The sequence below is a fragment of the Lutra lutra genome, chromosome 4 (assembly GCF_902655055.1).
Source record: "Lutra lutra chromosome 4, mLutLut1.2, whole genome shotgun sequence".
Taxonomy (NCBI): Eukaryota; Metazoa; Chordata; class Mammalia; order Carnivora; family Mustelidae; genus Lutra; species Lutra lutra.
In genome coordinates this window covers 154210996-154230834 of record NC_062281.1, presented here as the reverse complement: position 1 = coordinate 154230834, position 19839 = coordinate 154210996, and the positions used below count along the sequence as shown (strand labels likewise).

General features: G+C 39.8%; 1 protein-coding gene across 3 annotated transcripts in view; it reads right to left on the bottom strand.

Annotated features, from left to right (window-relative positions):
• Nucleotides 1-7928: 7928 nt before the first annotated feature.
• Nucleotides 7929-19839, bottom strand: part of NDC1 (NDC1 transmembrane nucleoporin) — a 46132-nt gene continuing 34221 nt past the window's right edge. For all 3 annotated transcript variants that reach the window (XM_047726947.1, XM_047726946.1, XM_047726948.1), the window contains 2 exons: nt 13249-13409; nt 7929-10588 (listed from right to left, as the gene is read on the bottom strand). In XM_047726947.1, the coding sequence (XP_047582903.1) occupies nt 10525-10588; nt 13249-13409 (225 nt within the window). In that variant the 3' untranslated portion in view covers nt 7929-10524. The remainder of the gene's footprint in view (nt 10589-13248; nt 13410-19839) is intronic.

Genomic DNA, 19839 nt, shown 5'->3' with positions numbered 1-19839 from the left:
TTATAATACATTACCACATATGCACTGAAAAGGCTTAGAAGTGGTAAAGACTAATGATTAAATTCCCTTCCTAGCTTTCTGAGATGGTACTTTGCTCACTTATTTCAGTCTTTCTTCTCTTCTCTATGCACTTAAGGGTATAAATTTCCCTCTAAGCACGGCATTAGCTAGATCTTTTAAGTGTCAACGTGTATTTTTTATGATCACCCAATTAAAACCATTTTCCCGGGGCGCCTGGGTGGCTCAGTGGGTTAAGCCTCTACCTTCAGCTCAGGTCACAATCTCAGGGTCCTGGGATGGAGCCCGGCATTGGGCTCTCTGCTCAGCAGGGAGCCTGCTTCCCCCTCTCTCTCTGCCTGCCTCTCTGCCTACTTGTGATCTCTGTCAAATAAATAAATAAATAAATAAATAAATAAATAAATAAATAAATAATTGCTCCTGTTTATAAACAAACAAGTAAATAAATAAAATCATTTTCCCACCCATGTGGTTTCTTCTTTGACCTGGGGGCTATTTAAAGGTGTATTTCTTAATTTCCCAATGTGCAGAATGTTCTAACACTCTTAACTGATCTCCACCTTGACTATCTTGTGGTCAGACATACTCTAAATGATTTTAATCCTTTGAGATCTGTTGAGACTTGCTTTATGGACCCACATCTGGCCAGATGTTCCATAGGTGCCCACTGGGTCAAGTTTGCTGATCGTGTCACTCAAATATTCTACAGCCTTCCTGACTTCTAAGATCCACTTATTCTACCAGGGGCTAAGAGAGGTACATAAGACGACCTTACGATATGGCGGACTTGTTTATTCCTCCTTGTAAGTGGCTCTGTCCTTTTTTGTGGATTTTTGAAAACTGAGGTATAAAATACGGAAACCGTACATATACAGTTCAATGAATGCTCATACGCATACACCCCCGGTCCAAATCAAGCTACAGAACATTTCCAGCACCTCAGATTTCCAAGTCAATATGCTACCCCTCTCCATTACCACTATTCTGACTTAGGGTGAAAACATTTTCCCTGTTCTTGAAACACATACAAATGCAATCACAGTATATATCCCTTTGTGCCTGGCTTCTTTTGCTAAATATTATGTCTAAGAACTATGTCTACATTCACGTTGTGTAACACGGCAACAGTTCATTCTTTGGACTGCTGTGTGAAATCGTATTGTGAAAGTACGGCATGTTTATCCATTCCACTACAGTGATGGGCATTTGAATTGTCTCCAGTCTGGGCTACTGTGAAAAATCCTGCTACAAGCAACCTTAAAGTAAACGACTTTTGGTGGGGACGTGCTCTCATTTCTCTCGGGCATATACCAATTCGTGGAACGGATAGATTCTAGAGTAGGCCTCGGTTTCGTTTTAGTGGTTATTGCCCATTTTTCACTTTCCAGCAATTCTATGGGAATTTTAGTCCTTCCATATCCCCAACACCTGTCATTGTCAGTCTTTGGAAGTGCTTCTGCTAGGTGTGTAACGGGATGTCAGTGTTGTGTAAGTTTTTATTTCCCTCATAACTAATGGCACTGAGTATCTACCTCCTCTTTCTTATAAGCCATTTGAATACCCTTCTTTTATAATTACCTGCTGTACAGAAGCATTAAATCACTATACTGTGAACCTGAAACTAATATTAACACTGTCCGTTAACTGAAATATAAATAACAACTTCATGGATAGGAAAAAAAGTGCCTCTTCATCTTTTGCCCGTAATTTTGATTGAATTTACTTTGAGGCTGTTATGAGGTACATTAACATTTAGAACTATATCTTTCTCATGAACTGAATCCTTTACTTTGAAGTGCCCCTCTTTATCTCTGGTAAGTTTTTTGGCCTTAAAGTGGACTTTGTCAAAAATTAATACAACTAGGGAGCCTGGGTGGCTCAGTCAGCTAAGTGTCTGCCTTCAGCTCAGGTCATGATCCCAGGGTTCTGGGATGGAGTCCTGCATGGAGCTCCCTGCTTAGTGGGGAGTCTGCTTCTCCCTTTGCCTGCTGCTCCCCCTGCTTGTCCGTGCACTGTCAGATAAATAAAGTATTTTTTCAAAAAATTGATATGACTAGGTGAGCTCCTTTTTTGTGTTTGCATGTTTATCTTTTCCTATCCTTTGTTGTTCAACATATCTATATGTTTTAAAGTGGCTCTTGTTAGCAGCAAACAGTTGAATTTTGTTTATTTAGTTTGATAATCTTTGTGGGGGTTTTTTTTGTTTGTTTTTTTTTTATTTGTCAGAGAGCATGAGCACAGGCAGAGGCAGAGGGAGAAGCAGGCTCCCTGCTGAGCAAGGAGCCCGATGCGGGACTCGATCCCAGGACGCTGGGATCCTGACCTGAGCCGAAGGCAGCTGCTTAACCAACTGAGCCACCCAGGCGTCCCTGTGTTTTGATTTAATCCATTTTCTATTTAATTCAATTAATGACGTATTGGGTTTAAATCTACATCTTACTATGTACATTCTCTTTTTCCTGCCTATTCTAGATTTTCCCCCTCCTACTTACTTTTATATTTATATAAAATAAGTACATATTTATATGTATTTTTATATATGTATATATACATATAAATGTGTATTTATATATTATTGGTATTCCATGCTTTTCTTGCCTGAACTTGAAAATTTTACTATTGTTTCAGTGGCTATCCTGAAATTACAATTCACATCCTTTAATATACCAAAGTCTACTGCTGGCACTTTCACTCTCTTTCCAATGTAATGACATCAGGCTCCCTGTTCAGTGGGGAGTCTGCTTCTCCCTCTCCCTCTGCCCTTACCCCCCTGCTTCTGCACTAAGTAAATAAATAAAATCTACTTTAAAAAAAAAAGTTAAAAATAGAACTACCCTACAATCCTGTAATCCCACTACTGGGTATTTACCCAAAGAATACAAGAATACTAATTTGAAGGGATACATGCTCCCCTACATTTAGTGTAGCATTGTTTACAAGCCAAATTATGGAAGCAGCCCATGTGTCCATCTGTAGATGAACAGATAAAGAAGATGGGGCATATATACACAATGGGATACTACTCAGCCCTAAAAAAGAATGAAGTCTTGCCATTCACTATGACAGAGCTAGAGAGTATAATGCTAAGTGAAATAAGTCAGTCAGAGAAAGTCAACTTACCATCTGATTTCACTCATGTGGAATTCAAGAAACAAAAGAAATGAGCAAAGGAAAAGAGAGAAGAGCAAGAGAAACCAAGAATCACACTCTTAACTACAAAGAACAAACTGGTTATCAGAGGAGAGGTGGGTAGAAGGATGGGTTAAATAGGTGGTAGGGATCAAGGAGGGCACTTGTGATGGGCACCAGGTGTCGTATGGAAGTGTTGAATCACTAAAGTTGTACACCTGAAACTAATATTACACTGTAAGCAAACTATACTGGAATTAAAATAAAAACAATATACATAAATAATTCAATTTAATTAGTCTCTTAACTCTAATCTGGAGCCCCTGTGGGTCTATTCTATTGTCTCTTGCTTTTGTTGTTCTCATTCATATTGTCTTGTCTCTTCCTGTGCCTGGTTATTTTTAATTGTGTGCAGACACTGTATTTGAAAACTTGTTTGTAAAAATAATTGAAGCCTAGGATGTTGTTTTTCTCCACAGAGGATTTATGATAGTTTCTCCCAGAACCTAGAAACACTGGCAAACAGGGATTACCACAAATCAATTTAATGAGAATTCTAACTCAACTACAGTTCATTCACTCTATCTCCTCTTCACCCTTCCTTCTAGGGTGTAGACTTTTGGGGTCCCAACCCAAAGCAAGGGGACTTAACTCCCTCTTTTTAGGCCTTTGCAGGCCCAAATTGTGCCCCTATCTTGGGAGGCTCTGGTAACTGCCCTTACCCTCCTTTCTCTCCTAATCAACAAAGGTAAGCTTGCAGAAGCTATGTTGGCACTGTGTGACCTTTTCCCTCAAGCCTAATTAGACCCTTGAATACTTGACCCATCTGGGCTAATTTCTTTCAATGTGGAATGTGGTTGGCCTTCAGAAATGGCCAGTCTCCATGATATGAACACAGAAGCTAAAGGGCAGCTGGAGCGAGTGGTAGGCAGCCAGTAGACAGGCAGACAGAATAAAGCACTGAAGTAGAAAGAAGCAGAGAAGAACCATTTAGAGATCCTTAAAACTCTCCCGGTTCTTCATGGGACAGAAGCATATCTCTACTTGTGCTCACCAAGACTTTCCCCACGCCCTTAGGATCAACTCCCCTTTTTACACTTATGCTAAACTGAGGTGGGGATTGTGTCCTTGCAGCTAAGGGCCACAATGTTAGGGAAGGACTAGTGTTTCATACATATATATTTAAGATTTATGTATTTGAGAGAGAGAGAGAGCGTGAGCAGGAGGGGCAGGGAGGAGAAAGAATTTCAAGCCCCTGACTCGGGGCGATCCCACGACCCTGAGATCACAGTCCAAGCCAAAACTAAGAGTCAGATGCTTAACCAAGTGGGCCACCCAGCACCCCTAGTGTTTTATATTTTGTCAAGACTATAGAATAGTAGGGGCGCCTGGGTGGCTCAGTGGGTTGAGGCCTCTGCCTTCGGCTTGGGTCATGGTCCCAGGGTTCTGGGATGGAGCCCCACGTCGGGCTCTGCTTGGCGGGGAGCCTGCTTCTCCCCCTCTCTCTCTGCCTGCCTCTCTGCCTACTTGTGGTCCCTGTCTGTCAAATAAATAAATAAAATCTTTTTTAAAAAAGACTATAGGCTACTGTTACTAATAAGCTGAGAGACAAATCAAGAGTCAACATATCTTTGAAAGACTTTCAAGGTAAAGGCCTGTGATTTCGAGGCCACCTTCTAATGTTTCTCTGCCAGGGACACCCCATAGGTCTTCCAGAACTGCTTTACCACCAGGATCACTTGCAAGGCACAGTCAACCGTATCTGATAAGATATGTGCGTGCAGGTAGACTATGAGCAGTTGGAGGCAAGGCAGAGCCACACAGCTCCTGCAAAATAATGCAAGCAGTGAAGTGGGCTAGCACCAGGACACTAAGAAGATGCTGCATTTAGTGCCGAAAGGGTCCATAAAGGAGGTGGGCATGAATGCTAGCAATAACTATTGCTTGGAATAGGTTAGGAGCAGAACAGGTGCTCAATCAACCACAGCAATAGCAAGACACATCAGTTGTGTAAATACAGTTCTTGGCAAACAAGGGTTGCCTCCATTTACTTCTCCCACGAAGGGTGGTGAACCCTTTGAGGACAAGGTCTATGACCTTGTACAATCAGTGCCCATCACAGGGTCTGGTATACAGTAGGCAGTGAGTGAATGCTGAATGAGTGAATGGAAGAATTAACAGCATTTTACAAGAACCGGTCTACAACACCTTGTCTTAAACTCCTGAGGCCATATGTTTCAGAATAAAGAACTTTTCAGATGTTAGAAAGGTAACAATGATGCATATTACGTAACACCCTCGTGGGGTCTGGGGCAGCACTTCATAGTCAAATATGCTACGACTATAAGCAGAGTCATATTACATGGAATAAATTAAGTCTACAAATAGCCCCACATCCATTCAGATCAGGTTTTGCTGCCAAATACATTTTGTCACCAAACTTAACCAATAAAAAAATGCTCTAGATTCCAGAATTATAAAGATCTGCTAAAAATGAAAACTCAAGGAACCCTAGAAAGGACCGCTAATTTTCACTCTTTTATTGGGAAACTATTGTTAGCGGCGATCATAGCCTACATGAGTTCACAGGTAAGTTTAGCTGCTGATTAGACCTGGTTAAAGAAAATGAAAGGTCAGGGGGCATCTGGGTGGTTCAGTCAGTTAAGCAGCTGCCTTTGGCTCAGGTCATGATTTCAGGATCCTGGGATCCGTGAGGAGTCTGCTTCTCCCTCTCTCTCTGCCCTTCCACCTGCTTGTTTTCTCTCTCAAAATAAATAAATCTTAAAAAAAAAAAAAAAGCGGGGGGTGCCTGGGTGGCTCAGTGGGTTAAAGTCTCTGCCTTCGGCTCGGGTAGTGATCCCAGGGTCCTGGGAACGAGCCCCGCATCGGGCTCTGCTCAGCAGGGAGCCTACTTCCTCCTCTCTCTCTGCCTGCCTCTCTGCCTACTTGTGATCTCTGTCAAATAAATAAATAAAATCTTTTAAAAAGGGGGGGGGAGTCAGAAGGAATTACCCAGAATAAAGCTTAGAAAGTAAAAATTAAAATAAAGAGACAAGACACAGACAATACTGGAAGGAGAGGGAGTTCATAGTCTATAAGAGGACACGAATTTGTAATCGGTTAAGGTCCAAAGAGGGATGACAAAGCACTGAAAAAAACACATGGAAATCTATGTGAGAGGATCTGGAAAGGCTAAGCTCATTGTGAAGGATGGGAAGCGTGCCAAGACAGACATTCAGGCAAGGGAACATGAGCACAAGCACATAAAGGCATGGCCGGGCGACTCATGATCTATCACCTGCTCCGATTTCAAGGTAGGTCTATGAAACCTATTTCTCAGCATTCCAACCTTACCTATGGGGTCTAACCAGATTCAAGCTTTCCAATAAGTGCATTGGATGGCAGAAGTCTACCCTATAGCAAAGGATAGTTTGTGTGCTTCAGACACTCATCTGAGAGCCCCACATGAAAGAGAAAATCCACCTGAGCTGCAGTGCAGTCTCCTAACTTGCAGCATTAGCCACCTGACACTTGCTGGAAATACAAATTCTTGGGTCCACCCCAAACCTACTGAATCAGAAACTCTGGAGGTGGGGCCCAACAATCCGTGTTAATAAACTTTCCCAAGGTTCTGAAGCATGCTAAGTTTTGATTAACTCCTGATCTAAAGTACACCTTTCTCCCAGTACAATTCAGACCACCGCTTAGAATTTGTTACAAACATCTCTTGGGAAGCAGTCCAGACCTCCTGAAGCCACTGTGCTGCAGGGGACCCCGGCCTCCACAGCTCCAACAGGCACTCCCTGTGAATCTCGTGTGTCTGATTCCAAGTTTCCAATGTTACTGCATTAGATTATCAACTCCTCAAGGCCAAGAACTGTCTTGTTCACAGTTCAGTTTCTTTCTAATAGTGGGGTGGTAACAGACACTCAGTGACTGTTTTTAAATGATTAGCTAGCTCTGGATCAACAGGCACATTATTACAGCAATGTCAAGGTACCGTGACTGGGAACTACGGGGGTATGTGCTTGTCTGACCTTGTCTTATTTCCCTTAACACACAAAAAAGTTCAGCTTATTTTAAAATGGTGGTCAGCAGCTTGTTAAGAATAGCTGGATTACTGGGGTGCCTGGGTGGCTCAGTGGGTTAAGCCTCTGCCTTCGGCTCAGGTCATGATCTCAGGGTCCTGGGATCGAGCCCTGCATCAGGCTCTCTGCTCGGTGGGGGGCCTGCTTCTCCCTCTCTCTCTGCCTGCCTCTCTACTTGTGATCGTTCTCTCTGTCAAATAAATAAATCTTTAAAAAAAAAAAAAAGAATAGCTGGATTGTTAACTGTGGAATTAAAGCTATTTTTGTTTTAAGCTCTTTGGTTTTAAAGAGGACTGTGGGTTGGGAGAGCAAAAAAGGGAGTTGAGGGCCTTCGTGCAACACCTCAGCTACCTTGAGGTGAAGTTCAGACTAATTAGAGTAAAGTTGATAGACATAACTGTTAGCCTGGGGGAATATGATCCACTCAGAAACACTACTCCAGCCCGAAAAGAGATGGCTTTCAGCACTGCATCCTTTGTTTAGATTTGGAAGAAAGAGACCCTCAGAATTCAGGCTCCTTAGTTCTTACTGTACACAGGTCACCCACCAAATCAGTTCAGTTAAAGGCAAGAGCTCCGCATTTCTCAAGAAGTTAAACCTTTTCAAGTTTTGTAACCGAGACTGAACTGAAATAGCTCAAGAAACACACACACACCAGAAATTAAATAATTGAACTCGAGGATACACGTATTTTAATAGTCCCGTTCAGAAAAACTGTCAATTTATTTTTCTACCCAATTCAGTGTCAGTGATATGCAAAAATATAAACAGATTATCATATTTACAGGAAGATATACAAAACAATCACCAAGGAACAAATCCGGCAAAGTGTCAAACTGTTGCTTATCTACAGCCACTCAACTGTACATGGTTTATTGTAGGACAGTTGCCCAGGAAAGATGCTATGTGAATTCATACCTTCCATAAGCTCAAGCAAACACTACAAGAGCTGACAGAACCATGCTTAGCACGGACAGAGAAAAGCTTTTAAAAAACATGCTCTAATTTTCAGGCCAATGTTATAGCATGAGCGGGCTCACAGGCAGGATGTGGCTTCATCAAAGGAAATGCTTCCCTCCTCTTGGCCTTCCTAAGATCCTCTTCCTTGTATACAGGAGAAGCTCTCTTTGATAACAGGTGATTGAGCAACACCCTACCCAGAAGATGGTGCGTAGATTATCAACACAATGGGGAAAAGGAACAGACTCTCTTCTCAACTAAATACAATCCAGATTTGGGGAGGCAATTTCCAAATCTCCAGCAGGCGGACATTATGTGACCTGTATTTTGTACATAGCACATTCCCTTGAGAGAAAATAGGACTGAGCACCTCAGAAATGTTCCTATTGCTCATCAAATAGATCTTTTCCCAAAGTATATGGGGAATGCAAAACCCTAAACCGAGCCAGATATTAAAGGAATCATCCCATCGTCACTCTCAGGAATCCAATGGGTCACATAGCACAATTCTTCTTTATTGGAAGCAGAAGGTTAAGAGTCCTTTTCTCCCAAAATGCCTCAGCCAGGGGCAGCCCAGAGAGTGGAACACAAAAAGCTCAACAACATGGAATGCAACAGTTTTCAGTCAACCTCGCCACAATCTTCTGGTCATCTCCAAGACACTACCACATTCAAAATTCAAGTTCATATTCAAAAAAGAGAGCACTCTACTTCAGATGACAAGTAAGAGAAAGAGGGAGAGAAAGAGAAGGAGGGAGGAAGAAAGAGAAAGAGAGAGAGAAAGAAAGAGAGAGAGGGGAAAGGAAGAAAGAAAGAAAGCAGGAGGGAGGAAGAGAGGGAGGAAGGAGAGAAAGCAGAGAAAGAAACAAAGGAACAGCAATTAGCCTAACTACTCCAAATGCTGGACAACCAGGGAACCGCCTCCTGAAGACACTCAAGGCCAGCAGGATTCACTTATAATTTGGCATGTGCTGGCTGAAGGGGCAACAAACAAAAAGAATAAAGATATAATGCATCAAGTAATCAGACAAATGGTAGACATACATACCACATTAAAGATTCATATACAATACTGTGCTGATTTTAAAGAAGAAATTGGGGGAGAGTAGAGGGAACAGACAATAGGAAAAGAATTACAAGGGAGCGTTTCAGCCCAATACCAGTCCAGTGAATACTTACCAGTGGGACTTCCTATCTTTCATCTCCAAAGAAGTCGATCTAGTCAATTATAAAATTACCTTCTCACTTTTGGGACATACAACATACTCCCAAGTACAGTAAAGCCCTCCGACATTTTGGTTTCACTTGCTATATGACTAAGTTGTTTCTGGTTGTAAAGATTTTCCTAATATATTTTTATTAGCCAGTTAACACAGTAAAGGCTGCTCCCTCTGTGAGGCCAAGCAAGCTTCACCAAATAATTTGATCTAATGAAGATGAAGGGTGGGGGCTGGGGGGATGGAGAGGAAAAAGGGAAAGTTTCCTTGTTTTAGTTGCAAAACTTCTTCTCTCACTTGAAAACCTCTGCAATCACTTAATGTTTTGTTCCAGAAAAAGCAAGCAAAACTACTTGGGAAAATACCCATATACTTATTGTTTACTAGCATGATACAAAACAAATTCATAGTTGTTAGTCAATCATCTTTCGAAAACCAAATGTGAATGTTTAATCTTGTAACTTAAGAACTGAATTTTTCCACATTCCTTTATATAGAGTTAGCATCTGTAAATTGAGATCTTTTTTGGACAATCATGCAAATTTAATTTGTCCCTGGAAAGAAAAACACAACCTACCAGATTAACAAAATATGTCCTTTAAACAATAATTTTTCTGCGAATTTTTCTGCACTGTTACCACTTTTATCCTTCAGTAAACAGAAACTACTCTTAAAAGGCTTATGGATTGCAAGTGTACAGGGAGTTAAAACTCTCCGCACAATTAGGAAGATTGAATCAAGTCAACCTATTTTACCTTCTGAGCGGGCTCTACTCAGTTCAAAAGTAAATTCTAAACATTTTCCAGCTATTATTATTAAGCTAGAGAAGCTAGAGACATTTTTACTGCCATCGAGGCTTCTGTAAAATTGAATAAAGATTTTATTATACCACACACACAAAAAGCAATCGGTACAGAAAAGGCAGTTTTCGGTTATTCTGTTGAGAATTTCTTTCCATGATTTCTCCCATTAAAGTATAGTTTTCAAAGCAACCACCACGACAAAGGAAGCATCTAATTAGTCCATTTTCTTCTGATCCAAGAATGCTGAACATTTACTGTCCCATCTGTAGCTGTATCAGCAGTGTAATGAACACAGTTTATATTACTGAGCTATTCTTTGAACTCCAAGAACTGTTGAAGTCTTTTCTGATGTTCTGCAGATGCTTGCACAGCACTAAATGAAACATAAATTCAAAGCATAAGCTTTATTTTACATTAAGCATATTAAGTGAACCACAGAGCACAGAGTCAATATTTTTCAAAACAATTAAAAACAAATAGAAATCTTCACTTATTGAGTACTTCTGAGAAAGCTGGATGAAAACCCTCCTTAATCTAATGAGGAGGAGGGCTTGCATTCGGTAACGGCATGCTTCTACCTTCTAAAAGACCAAAGCAAATTAAGACTGACAAGGGAAAGCATCGATTTGAACCTGCTCTGCTGTGGAACCTGCTGTGCAGAGTTCCAGGCCTGGCAGCAGATTTTCTGGATTTTATTATTTTATTTAAACCAGATTCCAACATTATCTTTGAGTTGTGGAGTATTTGAATTGCCTTTAATATAAAATCCTTTAAACTAAAATGTTTGGTTAAAACACAATGGACTCCACTAATCGTTTTCAAAGGTAACAGCTTGGTGGTTTAGATTTAGTTCTCCCTTTGAACGTAGTCGTGTCTCAGATGGGGAAATGGAGTTCTCTCCCCACGCTCGCCCCCACTAACGTACACTACCTTGATGAACTTAGAGCAAATATATCCCGAAACTAGTATAAAACTTCCTTTTAAACTTTTGGGCAAAAACTGAATACAGTGTAAGATTCTCGTTTTCTGGCTGTTGAAGATGTATTATTAAATGATAAAATTCCAGATTACAGAAAGTCACCACTATTAAAAGTGCCAAAAAAAAGTCTTATTATAGTAATTTCACTACAAATCATCCCCAATTGCCTTACAAATACACATCTCTGCTAGATTCAACCTTGCAGCTGCCTCCAATTGAACCATTTCAAGTACTTGACTGTGTGGACTGGTGAAGCCGGATGACACACCTCTTCCATAGGAGGGTCAACAGAGGTAAACAGACCTTTTGTGAAAAGGCCAGAGGTCAAGGAGACAACACCGCCTAGTAGTATTGTACAGACACCAGTGGACAGGCTCTGGGGTCAGAAGGATTTGAGTCTGAATTCTGATTCTGCATAATCATGGGGAAGTTAAACCATTAGGTAACTTGACCACAACCACAGACTGTTAATGACGTAACTAGACATAAATCCAAATGTTTTAACTCCACATCTTCTTTTCCCACCATACCGTTCTGTCCTAGACGTACAAAATAGTCTCTGCTGACCTCATCAAATTTAAAACATGGCTCTTCCATGTTTTAGAGAAAAGAGACTAAGGCAAAATTTCATCCTAATTTTATCAGTCATCTATCCCCCTTTCATATCTAAAACTCTCCGCGCCCCCTCTCCCTGTTCTCACTCGATCATCGGTACACATATCCCAGGTTCCACAGCCATCCAGCATCCCCCACCTGATATCTTAGAGGCAGTCCTGGGCACAGGAAGAAAAAGAGGTGTTTTAAGAGTAGGAAGATCGGATTTCAGGTTCCTGTTCGAACACCAACTAGGTGGGGCTATTAGGCAAGTCCTTCACCTTCTTGAGCCTCAGTCTCTGCATCTGTGTGGTTATGATAACCTCTACACTTCACAGACTCTTTAAGGAAATGAAACGAACATGGATAAAGTGCTCAGTGTATTGTCCAGAACAGTGCTGTCCCAATAAACTTCCTGTAATGACAAAAATGTTCTAGACCTGAGCCGTCTAGTACGGCAGCCACAAGCCATATGTAGTTATGGAGGACTTAAAATATGGCCAGTGTGACTGACCCACTGAATTTTTAGTTAATTTAAATTTAAACTGCCATATGCAGCTATCATATTGGAGAGCACAGATCTAGAAGACACTCAATAAAATTTTGTCTGTTTTTAAACAAGTGAATAAACCTTTCACGGCTCTTTACATTCCCACACAGAACCAAGTGTTCCATAAAAACCTACTATTTCTGCTGTGTATTATGGAAGTAAAAGCAAATATCCTGCTGTTTCTAAAATCGGGCAGTTTGAGGAAGCTCTGAACTATTTATTGATAGTTCTGCATACAGGAAAAGCAATCTCTTGTGTCTTCTAAAGTTCATTTATAATTGTGATAAACACAGTTAATAAACTTGTATCCCTTATCCTGCCTAACTAGATTGTTTCATGAGAAGAAAGCAGTAAACATCAATGAAACTAAATATAAACAGGTCTGGCATTTGTGGTTTTCTCTCCGGTTCCGTTTTCGAAGGTGTTACGATCTGTCACTATTTTTCCAGCATGATTCACAAAGCACCAAGGACTCGTTTATGGAACACTCTGCTCACCCCAAGTCTTAACTAGCTAACCAAGATGTAATATCAGAAGTATTTTTAATATGCTTTTCTGTAAAGGTACTCCATTTTTTGCCTTTTTCCTCTCATAAGGATGTTTTGGTAATTTAAAAAAATTATATACATAATTCAAAATTATATAGAATATAATGAAATTACACTTACTGCTTTTATTAACTTTCTATATCCTCTTTTTTGTCTGTATGAAAGAAGGCTCCAAAGCTTCTATGACAGGCCCAATTTTAAAATATAAATATTACTAACTCCAAACTGTTAATTCCCAGTAGGAATCATGAAAGCCCCAAAAGAACATGTTCAACATGTGAGCCTTTATAATTCTCATATCTATTTCTTAAGGGAACTCCCGAAAGTGGATTCTTATCATGGATTAAAACAGGTAAACTTACTTCAGATGTTCACCAAATGTAGTAGTTATTCGATAGATGGCAGTTTTTAGTGATGCTCTAAATGCAAATCTTAATGTTTTATAAGAAGTGTCCACAAGACTTCCGGAAATCCGAGGCGGTTTACTGGAAGCATGAGGAAGCTTGAAGTACTTGTCCACTGCCTAGATCAAAAAAGAAAGAAAGAAAATAGTTCAGAATATCAAGGAAGCCATATTTAGTCCAAAGGATTAAGGAGATTTTATTTCAAATAGATGGACAGAGATACACACATCATACAGACATACTAGACAACATTTATTCTGGATCACAATCAGAAGTTGGGGGGGTGGGAAGCAAAAAAAGAACAGTGTGAGAAACAGCACAGTGGAGGTTCAGCCCCAATAGCAGTTAGCAGAGAAAAGTCCAGACCCGTCCTCTAAAAAGGAGCTATACTCCAATGGCCTTGAAAAAGCAAAGCTGGGAAGTGAAACACAGATATCCTACTCTGACTTACGGTGTGTGACCACTAAGAATACTTCTATTATAGATCTCAGCAAAAAGAGAGACAAGACCAAAACTATATGTAAATCAAGTTATTTACTAAACTAGCTTATTTTCCTTTTCATTTCTAGATGATAAAGCATCTCTGAACAAGAACAGGTGGGGAGAACTGACTTTATTTATCCTTGATAATGAGATTTAAGTATATCTTTTAAAGGTCCAAGGTAAACAATACAATTTTTATATGACATAACTACATTTAAAAAAGGGAAAACTGAAGAAACAAAAGTTTAAGTGGATTAATCTAGTATAGGAAGATCATTTCTACAGGGAGAAGAAATAATAGTAAAAGCCTATTCTTTATACTTATGGATATAACCACCAAAAGAACTAAAAACAGTTAAAATGATTTCTGCCATCAAGTTTTTTTTTTGTTTGTTTGTTTGTTTTTAAACTCATTTGACAGAAAGAGACACAGCGAGAGAGAACAGAAGCAGGGGGAGTGAGAGAGGGAGAAGTAGGCTTCCCACTGATGCAGGGCTCCATCCCAGGACCCTGTGATCATGACCTGAGCTGAAGGCAGACCCTTAATGACTGAGCCACCCAGGCACCCCTGCCATCAAGTTTTTAATTTCAAGAACGCTTTTGTATCATCTGAGTGATCCTGTTTATTTTAGCATCCTAGTTTTGTTTTAAAGACGCAACATCTTCTATTTCTGAGGATTCTGATGATTTTTGTTGTTTTGGTTTTTTGATTTTGGTTCTTTCTTCCCTTCCTTTGCTTCTTTGGTCTCTATCTTCTGAGTTAGAGATTCTACTCAGAAATCTAGTGATCCCTGGCTCGAGACTGAGGGTGGGACCTCTTAAAAAAGCTGACCAAAAGCTGGGTACACAGAGATTACCGACAACAGGCTTCACAACAGGTGATGTGCATGGGGTTTTTTTTAGGGTGGGTGCCCAGCTCAGTCAACTTTTTCTTCTTGGATTAGTCAGAGTTCCCAGAGAAGAGTGTTCCAGTACCCTGTCTGGAGGGCCTGTGCTCAGGTGAGTACACCCCTATGCTTTTCAAACAAGACCCACAACTGTGTCTGTTGTTATCTACTCACAACGCTGCCAGCCCAGAGCCCCCGGTGTTCTACCTTCTCTGAAGGATAAACCTCAACTGCTGGAGGGAGAAGCACCAGCAGCAGAGAATCTAGGGACCTAACCGATTTTCAAACAGCTCTCAACTATTCTTATTCTGGTACCTGTCCCTTCACCCTCGGTTCCAGAGGCACTTGGTGCCTGTCCCACTACTGACTTCAGATTTGCCTCCGAGATCTGTTAAGTTAGTTATCTCAACCATCTGCTCTCCAGCTTTGAAGACTCTGTTGCTGTTGTCTCCTCTCCTGTTTATGGATTTATGTCTTTTTAAAAGTCCTTTTACTGTAGTTTAGCAGAGCTTTGGGGGGAAGGAACAAGATTTAATGCGTGTGTTCAGTTTGCCATGACAAGTTCAAGTCCAATTATTTATTCTTTCAGTAGTAACTTATAAGAGTATTTCCCAAGACTGGGACATATTTGAGATCATTTTAGGCAGTAGTATGGGAGGTGGTATTCAGTGACACACTTAAGCAACATTAGATAACACTGAATCATAATGGATAAAGTTACTTCCTTTTCTTTTTTTTTTTTTTTTAAGATTTTATTTATTTATTCGACAGAGAGAAATCACAAGCAGGCAGAGAGGCAGGCAGAGAGGCAGGCAGAGAGAGAGGAGGAAGCAGGCTCCCTGCTGAGCAGAAAGCCCGATGTGGGGCTCGAACCCAGGACCTGGGATCACGACCTGAGCCGAAGGCAGCGGCTTAACCCACTGAGCCACCCAGGCACCCCAAGTTACTTCCTTTTCAATTTTCTTGTGAACTTTCTGACTAACCCTCATCAGACAAGGAAAAATAGTCATCATCATTTACCACCTGGGTCCAATAGATCATTTTTATAATTTAAGGTTATCTCATAAAAAATTTACAAAAGAATGATACCATCAAAATGGAATATTTTAAAAAACTTTTGACAGGGGTGCCTGAGTGGCTCAGTGGGTTAAAGCCTCTGCCTTTGGCTCAGGTCATGATCTCAGGGTCCTGGGATTGAGCCCTGCATCCGGCTCTCTGCTCATCAGGGAGCCTGCTTCCCCTCCTCCCTGCCTGCCTCTCTGCCTATTTGTCATCTCTGTCTGTCAAATAAATAAATAAAATCTTTTAAAAATTTTTAAATAAAAAATAAATAAAAACTTTTGACAGCTCATAATTTTGTTGAAGAGAGACTAGCCATTTTCCTTGCACCGTAACTAGAAAACTCTTCATCCTTAGGTTTATAAAGAAAAATTCAATGACCAATCCAGTGAGCTTTTTCATTTCAAAATCATTTATTTCCTTCCAATTACCTTTGTATACACCTTTGTGTACGTTTAGCACTTATCCACTTATAAACCATATAAAGTAAATTTTGGGGTAAAATATCACAGAAAGTGAAACAATACCATCACATGTACTTTCGACCAAGTGGGATGATTCACAGGTTCTTATTATAAAATATTGTCAGACAAGTCTTTCCTCTTGAATGACTTACTGGATGGGAATATTTCCTTTTTCTCCTAAAAAATACATTGTTCTGTCATTTATACTGGAGTTTGAGGAAATATACCTAGAATATTATCATCTGATTCACAGTCTGAAATTCCTCTTACATGATCACCATTAAAATCTAGAGCGGTGCTATCCAGTATGGTAGCCACTGAGATACATGTAGCTACTAAGCACTTGAAATGTGGCAGCTCTCAACTGAGATACGCTGTCAAGTGAAAAATACATATCAGACCTTGAAGACTTAGTGTTAAAAAATATGTAGATTATCTCATTAGTAATTATGTATTGATTGCATGATAAAATTAAAATACTGTAGATTTACTGAGTTAAATAAAATATATCATTAAAATTAACCTCATCTGTATTTTTTTTTTAAGATTTTATTTACTTATTTAAGAGAGAGACAGAGAGAGAGGGAAACAGAACCAAGGGGAGTGGGAGAGGGAGAAGCAGGCTTCCCGCTGAGCAGGGAGCCCCATGCGGGGCTCGATCCCGGGACTCTGGGATCATGACCCGAGCTGAAGGCAGACGCCTAATGACTGAGCCACCCAGGCGCCCTCATCTGTATTTTTTTAATGTAACTCCTAGAAAAACGTAAAGTTACACAAATGTATTGCATTATATTTCAATTTGACAGGGCTGTCTAGAGTTCTATCTGCATTCATGTTCTGATTTACCTAAATAATTACTGAACATACTGGTAATTGTCTTCCCATTACCAGTGTGAACAAAACATTTTAAAATTCTGAATTAGCAATCATATTCAATGAAAGCTTAAAATTAAAAAAATATATATATATAAAATGTGTATCTAGGCCTTTTCTTTAAAGATGACGTAATACTATGTGATTTCATCATTCTCCTGTTTTCTTGTTGGTCTTTTTACCACAGTTGGAAATAACTGATGAGTAATGATGAAATAATTTCCTAGGATGATCAAAGAGTAAACTGTTCCAAGATACTGGAAATGGAAAATCACTAAGATTCCAAAATACATCTTAGATTTTAAAAGGGTCCTAAGGGTAAATGCAAAAGAATGAATTTTATTGACTTGTTTCTTCTCTTTGTTCTTCAAAAGACCTCTAAGAATAAAAGTCATAAGATATTAGCTCCTACAAATAGTTAGAACAGCTCAAACAAGAAATGCAAAAAAATTAGTAAGGAACAACAGACCCTAAGGACACAGAGTTAAATGAGGAAGAAAAAGTCTGAGTCTGGAGCTGGTATGTCCACAACGCATCTTTCATCCTCCTTAATCTCCTTTTATGACAAAGGATAAACAGGTTTCAGGTTCAGGGACTTCAGCAAACAGCAGTATCTACTAGCTAGAGCTTTCACTTACTGTCTTTTCTCACTTTGCCTTATCCTTAATAATGAAATCCAAAAAAGTCCTGAAAACAAAAACTTCTGTACTGTTTTGGTGGCAAAAGCTGACCTCACCTCATCGAGCAGTAAAGCCTGACCTGAGCTGACACGGGCTGTTTAGTCCTTATTTCACTTAATTTCACTTACTATGAATACTCAGATATTTCACTGGTGAAAATATTAATGTATCTGATTAAAGGGACTCTACCCCAGATTCCAGTAGTATTATGTAATATATGGTATATATACAATGTTATATTCTTCAAATTTTTTAAATCTGAATTTTGAAATATTTCCTAGGGTATGAGATAAGGAACAGTACACCTATATTCTATTTGTAGCAACTCAAGTTAGTTGTCCTTTTACAAAAGTAATATAAAATTTCCTTTTAAATAAATTTAAGTTAAAAATGAATGACTTAAGGGGCACCTGGGTGGCTCAGTTGGTTAAGCCACTGCCTTCAGCTCAGGTCATGATCCCAGGGTCCTGGGATCGAGTCCCACATCGGGCTCCTTGCTTGGCAGGGAGCCTGCTTCTCTCTCCATCTCTGCCTGCTATTCTGCCTGCTTGTGCATGCGCTCTCTCTCTCTCTCTGACAAATAAATAAATAAAATCTTAAAAAAAAAAAAAGAATAACTTAAAATACTAAAAAAATAATAGTTCAGGTGGCATATGACTAAAATTATAATAATATATGGTTAGTAAACAGTTACAGCAAAAACTATGAAAGTCTTACATGAATAACTTAAACCTAGGAAACACCAGTTTATAATATTTAATGATGTGCCCCATGGTCAGAACTGAAGTACTCAATTAGCTGTGAGTTTAAACAAGTATCTCTGAGCACTCATTTTATGCACCACACATGGTTCCTGGCCTGAGGACTCAGATCACGTAACTGGGATCTCAAATACCTAGTTAAGGATTATCCCAAATAATTAAAAGGGTAAGTGGTGAGTACAGTACACAACTGAACAATACACTCTTCAGGAAAAGTTAAAAATTCCAAGAAGGCCTTACCTTAGCCCTTACAGAAGCCTAAAAAAGGGCTATCCTATGAAAATAGGCACTTTGGGCCCATTTGGATTTATATGCAGTACTAAATACACAAAAGCCAAATGAAGAGAAAACCATAGTTGCTATCCTTTGAGTATTTATCTGTCAGTGTCATTAACAAATGTCCACTGTACAAAGCCTTCAAAGTTCCTGGTCTCAAGGATTCTATGTATAACCCAGTTAAAACAACGGTTTATTCCACTAAAGCCAGAATCCCAAACAATTGGTAAGGATAACAGCTTTGTTATGGAATTTCCTTAATGGAAATCATGACTGCAGAGCAGAGTTTCTCAATCTCAGTACTACTGACATTTCGGACTGGGTGATTCTCTGTTGTGGCAGCTGCTCTGCACATTACAGGCCATTTAGCAGCATCCATGGTCTCCACACAACAGATGCCAGTAGCCCTCCCCTCTCTCTCTGCCCATCACAATGTCTCCAGACGTTGCCCAAAGTCTCCTGGGAAGCAAAACCGCCCCTGGCAAGAACCACAGCTACAAAATAATAAAAATATTAGATGACGATGCTGATAACTACATTTACTGATTGCGGTTACTGTGTGCCAGAAACTGAGGTAACTGCTTTATGTATGTAATTTCATTTAAATAGTAAAATAATTTTCTAACAAAGCCATCATGTGAACATCACAACCATTTCATTTAATGAGATGTTTTTATAATATTAGCATCTGCTATGTATTGCATACCTCTCTTACATTCTCTGATCATCCTGCATTTCTGTACATTGTGGTACTTATTATAATTGTAGTTAATTATTCCTATTTGTCAATCATCTGTTTTATACTCTGTAAGCTCCTAAAGGGCAAGAACCAGGTCTGTCTTTTTCTATTCTGTATCTTAGCACATGGTAACTGTTAGATAATTGCCAGGCAGTTGATAACTTGGCCAGACACCACTCCAGGATTTTTACAGATATTATCTCTAACCTTCATAATAACCCTGCAAGGTTCTACATTTTAAAGATGAAGACACAATGGGGTGCCTGGGTGGCTCAGTGGGTTAAAGCCTCTGCCTTCAGCTCAGGTCATGGTCCCAGGGTCCTGGGA